General features: G+C 39.0%; 1 protein-coding gene across 2 annotated transcripts in view; it reads left to right on the top strand.

The window, feature by feature from the left end:
* The first annotated feature begins 4,325 nt into the window (after window positions 1-4,325).
* SLC35A3 (solute carrier family 35 member A3) overlaps window positions 4,326-13,134 on the top strand; it is a 32,122-nt gene continuing 23,313 nt past the window's right edge. Inside the window, exon 1 of one of the 2 annotated variants that reach the window (XM_079917846.1) lies at window positions 4,326-4,464. Coding sequence is in view for 1 of the 2 variants with exons in the window: in XM_079917844.1 (XP_079773970.1) it covers window positions 4,886-4,903 (18 nt within the window). In the remaining variant the exon portion in view is untranslated. Of the gene's footprint in view, window positions 4,465-4,620; window positions 4,904-13,134 lie in introns of those variants that run through there. The other variant, XM_079917844.1, reaches the window with a different exon arrangement.

Consider the following 13,134-nt stretch of genomic DNA (forward strand, 5'->3'; position numbering starts at 1 on the left):
CTCAGACTTAAGAGGCCCCTGACCAGCTTTAATAGCACAAGTACATAGTATGTACCTTTCTCCTAGACTTCCACAAAAGGATCTGTGGTGATTTTGTCAGGTAACTATGCCAGGTAAAAGAGAATCCCCTGACTCTGAGATAAAACCAATTCACTGATGCCCAGACCACCAAATTTATCTACCAGAGACTTAAAAGAATATCAGGTTATAACTGATGCTTTGACCAGAATCAACAAGATCCATGGGGCAGCAATCATCCAGGTTAATTCTCCCGGTTTCTGAATATATAGAGCAAATGGCATCACTTCCATTAAAACACCCCTTGATCCACTCCCCCCAGACAAAAGTAAGTCTGTTATAATAGGAAAAGCCAAGCAGAAGCCCCTCCTTGGAAAAGAAGGAAATAAAAAGTAAATTCCTTTCAAACCTGTCAAATAGCTGTTCTATAGAGTGTTGAACTCTACAGATCTATCAGGAAGCAAAAGAATCACATGACTATTGAGCTATTGATGATATGGAAGTGACCTCATTCAACTTCTTTTAGAGGTAAATGATGGACAAGCCAAACCTTTGGCTATACTTTCCACACAGGTTCTTTGCCCTGAAGAACTAACAAGAACATGCCAGATTCAGCTAATTTGGTAGCTTGAGAGAACAACTGGTTTTTCCTGTTTGTGAGCTATACTTTCAATTCAATAGTTTTAAGAACTATAATAGCATAGAAACAAAGTATAAGTGACACCTGGAAACCTGAGATTTAATTCCCTAAGCACTGACATTTTTTGTATTTTAACTGTTTTGGTAAGCAATTCTTTAAAAATATAAATTGCCATAGTCCATGCTCTCTTTCTTTCTTTTTATCTTTTTGTCTTTTCCTATGGAGTCTTAAGCCATTAAAGATTATAAACTGTCAGCCTTGACTCTGCCTGAAGATACTGATCTGGGGAATGTCACTTTGTGTGCATAATGCTTACAGTATCATCTGCACCACAAATAATTTAATTTAGTCTTAATTTCTCTGGGCCACTCTTGGAAACTGCAGTTATTGTGCAATATTATAATGTACTCATGCTTTCAATAGGTTTGCCAGATTTAGAAAATAAAAATATAGGATACCCAGTTAAATTTTGAATTTCTGATAAACAATAAATTCTTTTTAGCTTAAGTATTGTCACTTGCACAACCTAAAAGTTGCAAGTTCAGTTTTATTTGTGGATCTTACTGAGGACTGTAGCCTGGGAGACAGCCTCTTCAGATAGCTCTGGGGAACCGCTCTGAAGAGTTAAGGGAGGAGCCAGGATATATAGGAAGTTCCTGATGACAACAAAACATGCAGTCTAACATCAAAAGATTACTGCTAATCACAAAAAAAAACATCTAAAGTTAATTATGTTAGTGCTTTTCTCTCTATGGACCAATACATTGAAATGATTCCTTAGATATACATCTCAACTATTTAAGGCCAGTATCCAGAAGCCTAGCCTGCTTCCTGTCTTTCTCCATCCTGAATTCCCCTCAGGGTGCTAGGGGTGGGGTGCTCTGCCTTGGCTGGTGGCTTGATCCTTGTACAACTAGAACGGTGGGCGACACTCTGTTTACTGGAATGGCAGGCAACATTCCCTTTCCACAGTGTACACCACATATTGCATATACTAAACAATTATTCATTGTTTATTTGGAATTCAAGTTAAACTAGGTGTCCTGTGTTTTATCTGGCAGCACTAATCAAGTACCAGTGAGATACCTAGTCCTGTTTGGCTCTAGCTGCCCTTAGACTGATATGTTACTCTAATTTGTCTGTCTTTAGGGTGTCAAAATTTTGCCTTTCATATCTGTTATCATAGAAACACCAAAGCCGGTCCACTGCCCCAGTGCCCCCAGATTGCTGTTTTTCTCTCTTCCTTCACAGCCATCTCTGTTCTTCACTGATACTTCTACCCCTATTGCTACTTTTGCTGCCTGCCACCTTTTTTCTATACTGTGCTCATTCCTTTTCTGTTCCATTTTTTCTTCCTATGACAGCTAAGTGTACTGTTTGAAAGCATGGACTTAAAGGCAGACAAATTAGAATTTGAATCCCAGTTCACCTTTCAGTACATATGGGAGCTTCAGTAATTACTTAATGTCTGTAAGCCTCAGGTTCTCCTTCTGTAAAATACAAGTACTAATGTCTACTTTATAGGGCTGTTGTGAGGGTTAAATGAGATTGATACAGGCAACCTACTCAAAGGTACAATCCTTACTGGATTATTATTACTAAAAGAGCTTCAGGCCTTGGGTGCTGACTTGAATCTTTAAATGTGTTGGATGCCTAGACTTGCAGTTTAGGCTCTGCTGGATACTCTTCCCTGGTGAGCTTTTGTACTGCCTGGCTTGTCTTCACCACCATTACCAACCAGTTCAGGTCCGTTCAGGAAATACGTGCTAAGTTTCTACTACTTCTACTCCAGCTAGGTGCTGGAGATCCGGAGATAAATAGGATAGCACTGACCTCAAGGAGAGTGTTGGGCAGAAAGGATATATATAAATCAGATCACAATACAGTGAAGTAAAATATTTTGATATGCACAAGATGCCTCAAGATGTTATGGAACCACAGAGAAGTTCAGACCCCTGGGAGGAAGGAAGCAAGAAAAGGCTTGAAGTTTGTGACAATATCTGAACAGAGAATTAAGAGATGAATGGGGCTAACTTAAAAAAATATAGGCAGGGGCTTCCCTGGTGGCGCAGTGGTTGAGAGTCTGCCTGCCGATGCAGGCGACGCGGGTTCGTGCCCCGGTCCAGGAAGATCCCACATGCCGTGGAGCGGCTGGGCCCGTGAGCCATGGCTGCTGAGCTTGCACGTCCGGAGCCTGTGCTCCGCAACGGGAGAGGCCACAACAGTGAGAGGCCCGCGTACTGCAAAAAAAAAAAAAAAAAAAAAAAAAAAAAAAAAAAATATATATATATATATATATATATATAGGCAGGAGCAGTGGAAACATATTCTACATTCAGTGAACAGCATGAGGAATAGGAAAAGGTACTATGAATGGTATATATGGGGAAACTCAAAGCTGTTCAGTGTTGTTAGAGTATAAATTGTAAAGCTAGGAGAGGTTAATGGAAGTATTACTTTCTTTTGGTCATCAGTTTTGGGACTAATATCTTTACATCAGTTGTGGGTCTCATATATTTAACCCTCTATTTTCATTGTTGTTTTTGTTTGTCTAGAGTTTTGGTCATTTTCCAAGATGACAAAGCACATGTTACTATTTTGTAATTAATAAGTGTCTCCATGTCCCTTTTTTTCATTTTAAAGCTTTTTGAACAGACTAAAAGCTCTTTTTTTTTCTCTAAAAAGCTGTACTTATGTCATAAGGTATACTTTTTCTGCTCGTGTATTTTTAAAATATTTTAAATCTTTTTTTCCCCTTACAACCACACATAATTACTACTATTTTTAAAATAAATATATATTCATTATATATTATCTATATCTATCTATCTACCTCTTAATCTTAGAATAGTGCCTAGCTATTACTATTATGCACCAGGCACATTATACTTCCAAAATATATGGACAAACATTAAGATCTGATATATATTCCACCATCCGGGGAATTTCTCAAGATCATATTACAGAACAGTTTAAAGCCAGTTATTCTACTCTAACACAGTTATTTAATTTTATTTTACTGCTCTCTCTCCGTTTGTGTTTCTTGGACGTAGTTTTACTCATTTGCAATATAAAGCACTGTGTTAAGAGGAAAGGGACAATCCTACTCTATCTACTATTTGGCTGCGCTGCTTTGGGCGCGGCTCTGCCTCAGGGTCTAAGCCAGGGTGGGAGAATTGGTTGTTTCCAACCGAACAAGCTTTCCAGATGACTGGGTGGCAGCCTGCGCCACAGCGAATCTCTTTGGTTTTCACTGTCAGTGACAGTCATTTTTAGAAGCGGGTTTGTTTCCTTCCCGAATCCACCTCCTCACTCCCTCTCCGGGTCCTTTGCCCCAAAAGGAGTTTGACTTTACTTTCGCAGTCTGACACCCTGGCGCCCTCCGCCACCGGGCAGCCCGGCAGAGGCCCGCCACTGGAGTTACTCTGTCCGCCAGGTCCCCTCAGGACACACCCAGCAGGAGGCACTGCCCCGGACGGTGAAGCCGGCACCGGGGGTCGCCCGTGGGGCCGCCCGGGTGCCTCGCCTTCGGGATGGAGCTGGCCAGTGCAGAGCTGCGGCCACCAGAGCGGAGCCGGGAACGGTATTCGCCCGGGTCGAGGAGGAAGCCGGAGCATTTGGGGGACTGGACCGCGGGAACCCGGAAATGTCTGGGCCGCACCGGGCCGGCGGCAGCGACGGCGGCGGGAGCGGGCGCCGCTGCGCTTCTGGGGTCGCGGGGGACCCGGCGGGCGCCGCAGCCTGGGGGGCCCGGCGGAGCTGAGCCGCCGCCTCCAGTGCGCGCAGCCGGCCGAGCGGCGCGGGAGGTGAGTCTGGCGCGCTCCTGGGCGGCTGCGGGCACGGGGAGGCCGGTGACCGTGGCTCCGGCCAGGGCAGTGATGTGAAATCCGTCTGAGTGAAGGGGACGGTGTGGATAGACTTTAAGTACTAGCTAAGTAGGGGTGGGGGTGGATGAAGTGACACGTTGTTAAGTCCGAGGGAATATATGAGGAATGTGCTGGGTGGAAGAGGAAAAAAGGGCCCGGGGAAAGGGGTGTGTCAAGCGAATGAAAAACGCAGTGTTTGCCTTAGAGGCTGGGGCGTGGGGAGCCGCGGCCGGAGGGCCAGGCTGGCGGTCATTCCGTCAGCGAACTTCCCCGGAGCTCCTGCTCGGTGTGTGGCCCTGTGGCAGGTACCGAGCCACCAGACGGGGACGCTGCGCTGAAGAAGCCGCAGGGACTTCAAAAAATGGAAAAGCAGTCCTCGGTAAGGCTAATACATAGGCAAGGGCTGTCTGAGGCCAGGTGGGATTCCTATCAGAACAGGTGTGTGTGTTGGGAGAGGGTTCTGAGTGTTTAGGAAGGGAGCATTTTAATTAACATTTATTTAAACCAACTAAACTCCGGGGAACGCTGGTTCAAATGAATTAAAGGATAATAATATTAAATGTAGTACTGGGCCTTGCTTAGTAAAACACGTGTCATTACTTTATGGTAGAAGACTGAGTCTTTTATTATGTTCTATTACATGTAGTATTTGAAAATGGAACCAGAGTTAAGTTTTTTGTTTTCAATCAACATTCAACTTTGGTAGTTAAAGATGAAATTTTGGTACAGTTTCTCACTTCGTGCGCTTACTCATTTTCACTGGTAAACTCAGGTTGTTTCCTTTAAAGGCATGACTTCTAAATTTATATTTCTGGTCCTAACTTTCCTCCCAAGTATTGATTCTACTTTTTCAGCATCTCAATTTGCTTCTTCCCTTTTTCATTCCTGTGCTTAACGTGGCTTCTCTTTCCTCTTCTTACTTATGCTATAGCAGTGGCTAGACTTGCTGCCCTCAGCCTGTCTTCCTTCCAATAACTCCCCCGCCGATACTGCTTTTTAAAGCCAGAGGTCTTGTGTATTCTTTTCCCTCAGAAATACTCGGTGACTCTCTATTGAATCCAGAATAAATTTAAAATTATTTAGGGTAGTATCCAAAACTCTTCAAAATTTGTAGCTGTCCATGGCTCCAATCAGATCCAAAATCAGAAATCAGTATCATTGGGCTGATATCAAAGTGTCAAAGGGACTATGCGCCCTTTGGAGGCTCTAGGAGAGAATCTGTTCCCTTTTTCATCCAGCTTTGGTGGCTGCCAACATTCCTTGGTTTGTGGGTGCATCACTCCAGTCTTCAAGCCCAGCATCTTCAAATCTCTTTTTGCTCCATCTTTACATTGCCTTCTTCTCTTGAGTATCTGTATTTTCCTCTTCTGTCTCTTATGAGGACACTTACGTTGGCGTTTAGGCCTCACTTAGCTAATGCAGGATAATTTTCCCATCTCAAGATCCTTAACTTAATTTCATCTGCAAAATTCCCTTTTCCAAATAAGGTAACATTTACAGGTTTTAAGGATTAGGACCTGTTGCTCAGTAGGGTTATCAGCAGTTGGGAAGAGTTGACCTAAAGCAGGGAAGGGAGGATAACTGGAACCTGCCGGCACCTTTGCTTCTGTTTCACCACATTTAACTGAGAATCGTCTGGAGTAATGGCTGTTGCTTCACTTCTGCCTTCCAGATCTTGTGCAGGTTTTGTGTTTAGCCAATTCTGACCTGGCACCATATAGAGAAGGGGATTTGCGGAAATGTGTTTGAGTTTAACCAAGTTGATACAGTAAATACAAGGACCATAATAATACAAGGATCATAATTTTCCTATGATATTTTCCTGTTATACACCATGTCATAGCAGTTTACACCCTTATACTGTTTCTTAAATTATTTGAATAATATGTGTCTTCCATGCTAGAGGATAAGCTCTATGAAGAAACAGATTATATTTGTTTTGTTCATCATTGTGTATCAGTGCTCATCATAGTTCCTGACCATAGTTAGTATTTAAATATTGATGGTGAATTGTGTGATACCTTTATTTTCTACTTCTGACCGCATCTCCTGAATCTTGAAACCTTACTAATGGTTAGTGCCTGTGGACCTGTCATGGAGGAGGAATTTTTCCTCTACTCTTCTAGGTTCTTCTGGCCCGTCTAAGAATTAAATTGACATGAGACAGATTGAGGAGAAAAATCACACAAAAGTTTAATAACACGGATACATGGGAGAGACCCAGGAAAACTGAGTAACTTGTCAAAATGGCTGAAACCCTCACCTTACATACCATCTGCAGCTAAAGACAAGAGAGGATGTTGGGGGTAGTGGTTTGAGGCTTCAAAGGGGAGGAAAGCAATTGACATGGAGATGTAAAAGCAAAAGTTTGATAAATAAATATTTGCTGGGCCATGCAGAGACAGTGGGACACAGAGTGGACTCTGATCTCTACGTTCTGCCTAGAGTTTCCCTCCACCACACATAGCCCATATTCTTAATTCTTTGCAGATATCTCTGGTGATACTGTGGGAACAGGCCATCTATCTAATTTTTTTTTTTTTCTTTTTTATCAGTTAGGGGAAAGGTCAAAGATCTTGCTGAGTCTTTAGGGCCTTCACTGTTTCCAGCTTGAAATAACCCACATGCCAAAGAGATATTTTGGCATGACAAGTTTTGCTACCCTACAGATCCTACCCGGATTGTACAGTAGTCTCTGTTCTTTATAGAATACCTTTAACATCAGCCTTTAGCTGTAAGTGGTGGGAAGTGACCATAGCAGAGTGGTAGAGCAGAATGGCACAGGGATGGGGAAATGAGAGGGTGAGAAAGGAGTACATTTTTACATGGCACCTCACATTAGAAGGGGATCTTAGGGCTATATTTATTAGGTCTTTATGTTTTCCCAGTCACTGACATTATGTAAAGAGTACAATAATATTGAATAATTTATAATCTAAAAATTAGAATGCAGATAGGTTTTATGTTTGTTAAGTTGAAGAAATAGTTGAGTACTATTGATTTTATCTGAATGTAGGAGTGGAAATTCTGCAGTCTGTAAAAGAACAAGTTAAAAATTGACACAGTACTCTAACTTACATACAAGTGATATTGTCTTATGTAAACAGATACCTGATACCTTGAGGAAGAAAAGGAAGGAGAAACAATGAAAAGTTGTTTAACTTAGAATGTAATAGGAGTCATAGAATGTAAAGAGTCAGTTGTTAAGTGTTGTGGAGCAGGATTTTGCTTTTCTTAAGCACTTAAGAGTGAACTTAAGTTCACTTAGTGGAACTTATTATTTTTATCATAGAAACAAAATTGACTATGTCAATAATGTAAAGTACCTTTAATTCATATTTCTTTCGCTTTTATAAATAAGATTTTGGGTTTTCCACAGGATTATTATGGACTTCAAGTACAACATATTGTTGCTACTTTTGGAGAATACTGTCTCTACTTCTGAGATAGTTTGGCAGGAAGATATATAAATGCCAGTGTCAGAAGTAAAGCCAGTTGTGATGAATTTTGTCATTATTTAGTACACAGTTGTAGGTTGCAGTTTTAAAGTTTTGGCATCATGGAAGATAATGAACAAAAAATTGCAGCTGAGGTCAGCATTACTTCTTCTGTTCATTTACTTGGAAAAACTTTGAAAGGTTTGTTTTTATACCAATAGCTGTTTCTGACTAGTGTAATGTGAATTTATATTTGCATAGCACTTTAAAATGTGTGTGTTTTCATATGTACTCTGTTGTGTCATTAACCTAAAATAGATTATAATATTATACTTAGGGAGTATATTTCAGAACTAATGTTTAGAAAATGTAAATATAGCTCACTCTAAAAACCTAAAGTTAGAAATTTAACCTTTTGTTTTTATAATAGAAGGAAAATTGATTTGCAGAATTACTTAGGTACTTAGTAGTCTTTAAAAATCTGTATAAATTTTTTTTTTTTAAGTTGCTAGTCTCTTTCCTGCCTAAAGGAGTTCCTTTAGCATTTGTTGCAAAGCTGGTCTGGTGATGCTGAATTCTCTTAGCTTTTGCTTGTCTGTAAAGCTTTTGATTTCTCTGTCAAATCTGAATGAGAGCCTTGCTGAGTGGATTATTCTTGGTTGTAGGTTCTTCCCTTTCATCACTCTAAATATATCATGACACTCCCTTCTGGCTTGCAGAGTCTCTGCTGAGGAATAAGCTGATAACCTTATGGGAGTTCCCTTATATGTTATTTGTCATTTTTCCCTTATTGCTTTTAATATGTTTTTTGTCTTTAATTTTTGTCAATTTGATTACTGTGTGTCTCTGTGTGTTTGTTTCTCCTTGGGTTTATCCTGCCTGGGACTCTGTGCTTCCTGGAGTTGGTTGACTGTTTCCTTTCCCATGTTAGGGAGGTTTTCAGCTATTATCTCTTCAAATATTTTCTCAGGTCCTTTCTCTCTGGCTTCTCGGTCTGGGACCCCTATAATGCGAATGTTGGTGTGTTTAATGTTGTCCCAGAGGTCTCTTAGGCTGTCTTCATTTCTTTTCATTCTTTTTTCTTTATTCTGTTCCGTGGCAGTGATTTCCACCATTCTGTCTTACAGGTCACTTATCCATTCTTCTACCTCAGTTATTCTGCTATTGATTCCTTCTTGCGTATTTTTCATTTCAGTTATTGTATTGTTCATCTCTGTTTGTTTGTTCTTTAGTTCTTCTAAGTCTCCGTTAAACATTTCTTGCATCTACTCAATCTTTGCCTCCATTCTTTTTCCCAGATCCTGGATCATCTTCATTATCATTATTCTGTATACTTTTTCTGGAAGGTTGCCTAACTCCACTTCATGTAGTTGTTTTTCTGGGGTTTTATCTTGTTCCTTCATCTGGGACATAATCTTCTGCCTTTTCATTTTGTCTGACTTTCTGTGATTGTGGTTTTCATTCTGCAGGCTGCACGATTGTAGTTCTTCTTGCTTCTGCTGTCTGCCCTCTGGTGGGTGAGGCTATCTAAGAGGGACTGGGTCTTGCTCTGGTGGGCAGGGCCATGCTCAGTAAAACTTTAATCCACTTGTCTGCTGATGGGTGAGGCCATGTTCCCTCCCTGTTAGTTGTTTGGCCTGAGGCAACCCAGCACTGGAGCCTACAGGCTGTATGGCAGGGCTAATGGTGCTCTCTGGGAGGGCTCATGCCAATGAATATTTCCCAGAACTGCTGCTGCCAAGTGCCCTTGTCCCCACGGTGAGCCTCACCTGCCTGCCGCCTCTGCAGGAGACCCTCCAACACTAGCAGGTAGATTTGGTTCAGTCTCCTATGGTGTCACTCCTCCTTTTCCCTGGGTCCTGGTGCACACATGAGTTTGTGTGTGCCCTCCAACAGTGGTGTCTCTGTTTCCCCCAGTCCTGCGTAAGTCCTGCAATCAAATCCTGCTGGCCTTTACAGTCAGAGTCTCTGGGGATTCCTACTCCTGTTGCCAGACCCTCAGGCTGGGAAGCCTGAAGCGGGCCTCAAAACTTTTGCTCCAGTGGGAGAACTTCTGTGGTATACTTGTTTTCCACTTTGTGGGTCGCCCACCCGGCGGGTATGGGATTTGATTTTATTGTGATTGCACCCCTCCTACCATCTCACTGCAGCTTCTCCTTTGTCTTTGGATGTGAGGTATCTTTTTTGGTGGGTTCCAGTGTCTTCCTGTTGATGGTTGTTCAGCAGTTAGTTTCGGTGCTCTTGCAGGAGGAGGTGAGCACATGGCCTTCTACTCCACCATCTTGAGCCAATCTCTCTATATAAATGTTATTACAATTTAAAGACATTGACTAAAGATTTAGTTTTGTGGAACTTTTAGTGGCTGAAGACATAACAGCAAAATACAGATATTATTGTCTCAGTAGAATAATGGGCTTCATACACAGACCTAAAGATTATACATGTAACCTATTGGATATAATGTAGCCAGACTGATTTTCACGTTTACCTTCAAGTACCTATCTCTGTTTGAAAAGATAAATAGAAATTATTAGTATATAGTGTTTTGAATATTTCAGAACTTAGTTAATGCATATCTAGTGCAATAATGATGGTATAAACAACTAATTTCTTACTAACCCTGATTAATATAAGGGTGGAAGTAGTAGTAGTGTGCATTAATGATATATATACTTTGTGTAATATATATTTTTTAAATGTTTAAGGCCTGTAAAGTATCTCAGAATTGGCTGACAAAGCATTGTAAAGGCAGGGATCTTAGGGAGCGACTTTAATGGAAATGAGGGATATGTAATTAGCATATAAAATGTACTTAAATTATACCTTCTAGCATGTTTGAAAAACCTTTTTTTCCCCCTTAAGAGTAATAAATAATTACTGAGAAATTTTTTGAACTCTTAATGAGCTTACTAATATTTTTTGCACACAATTCTAAAATCAAATTTCATCATCAAATCCAAATGAATGGAGCTTATTAGATGAATGAAGTTTTTGTTGTACATTTTTCTTTCAAGAGGTGAGATGGCATTTAAAAATAATAAAATTCAACTTTGTAAATACCAAACTTATCTAACAATTCAGGAGAAAAATAATGATTGGAAAGCAAGTACAAGATCTTTTATAGTGACTAACCAAATCCTGAAATATTCCTGTGCAAAGGACTTTTAGAAGTACTAGCAGTGTGACTGTATCGAATAAGTATGATTATAGTATACACACACATACACAAAAATTATAATTATACATTATTATTATGCAATAATTATACACTAATAGTTTTACAATAGTTAATGATTATATATGTTATGTATTACTATATGTATACTCAAAGTTTACAATTTAAAAATTGAGACACTTTCAGATGAAAAAATTGAAATTACTTTAATAAAATTGTGTGTGTGTATTAGAATTGGAAGAGACCTGAGAAATCATATACAATATTAAATTTTAGCAAAATGGCTTGAAATATTTGTAGCTTATATAATATTTAGTAGCTACTTGTTGAAAAATTTTAAGAAAACTTTTAAATAAATCTTTAAAAGGAAAAGAAAGGATCGTAAATGTTTATCAGTAGGAGAATGGGTAAATAGAAGGTCTGCTTATTTGTTGGAACAACATAGAGTTATTAAAAGCAATGAACTAGGTCTGTATATCAATGTAGATGGCAAAACAATGCTGAATAAAGTAAGGAAGATGCTGAATAATGTATACAGTTTGATACCATGTATGTATATTAAAATATTTAGGCTTACGGATATTTCTATATAGGTGTATAAAATTTTAAAAGTGCACTGAAATACATACTCCAAATGTATGATAATAGGGGAGGGGAAAAGGAATAGGACTTAGAATTTGGCTTAAAGGGGACTTTAACTGTTGTGTTTTATTCCTTTAAAAAAGGAAAGGTAAGCAAATGTGACAAGATTGACAATTGTTAGTTCTGGGTGGTAGAATCATGGATGTTTGTTATATTCTTGGTACTTTATTGTATTTTTAAAATCCATTTTTTTCCCTCAAGAAAGATCTATTATTTTTCAGGAGAATTTGGAACTTTGTGATTACAAGACTAGTTTCTATATAACTAAGAATCCCCAAAAGTTGTTGAAATCCTTTCAGTGGGAGTATGAAATGGTCTAGGTACTTTATTTTACCTTTGCTGCTAGTGTTCTTGAGTTTAGAGATTTCCAAAAAACTTAATAAAAATTGACAGAATCTATATCAAAATATTATTAGATGTCTTTGAGTGGTGAGATTATGGTTCAAATTTTTACTTATTAATATAATTTTTAAGTTTATTAATTTTTTCTCACTAATAATATGCTACTTTTTAAAGTAAATAAAATAATAAATGCTTTTTTAGAAAAACCAGAACAAACGAAAACAAAGGAAAGCAATCCAAATGAAATAGTGCCATTTACTCTAGTGACCAGGAAGAATACATTTTTCAGGTCTTAGCTGTTAAGGTAGAAGTGGAGCATCTAAGCATCCTGTCTCTTTGACACTGCTATAAATCTGAGAGCCTCACTGAACTCCAAGTGGGTTTACGGAGCTTAGTAATCGGGGTCTTTAATGGAACATGGGTAGTAATTTGTGGACTGGTTCATGACGTTTTTGAAAGTAAACTGAATGAGGCTCCATTTGTGAAAGAACCTAACAGTTTCTTATTATTGATATAAAAGTTTCTTGGATAGGAAATTTTTATGAAACAGAATAATCTGGAAACCAGAAGATTGGCAACACCTGAAAGGATAAAAGAAGGGGAATTCGGCGGTAAGAGAAAAAAATGTAGGAGAGACTGAATTTAAATCTTAAACATGAAATTGGTAAAAGATTGTTTTCAGTTATAATGAGAAAATATTATAGACTTTACAAGGAAGAAACAGTGTTACTCTTGTAAATTATAGAGGTGGAACATAATCTTTTTTTGGTCTATTTCGTGTTTATGTATTTGCTTTGCATTTAGGGGTTGTATTAAGTGAAAGTACTAACTTTTACCTATATTGTACTAAGTGAAAGTACTAACTTTTACCTATATTGTACTCCAACCAAACTAAGTATTTGTATATCTTAGAAATGCTAGTATTTTGAATTTTTTCATTTTGAGTTTTTTCTTCCCTTAGGCAGAATTGTAAATTAAATTGTAATTCTTTACACGTGATCTAGTGCAAATGAG

This window comes from Stenella coeruleoalba (genome assembly GCF_951394435.1).
Source record: "Stenella coeruleoalba genome assembly, chromosome: 1".
Lineage (NCBI taxonomy): Eukaryota > Metazoa > Chordata > Mammalia > Artiodactyla > Delphinidae > Stenella > Stenella coeruleoalba.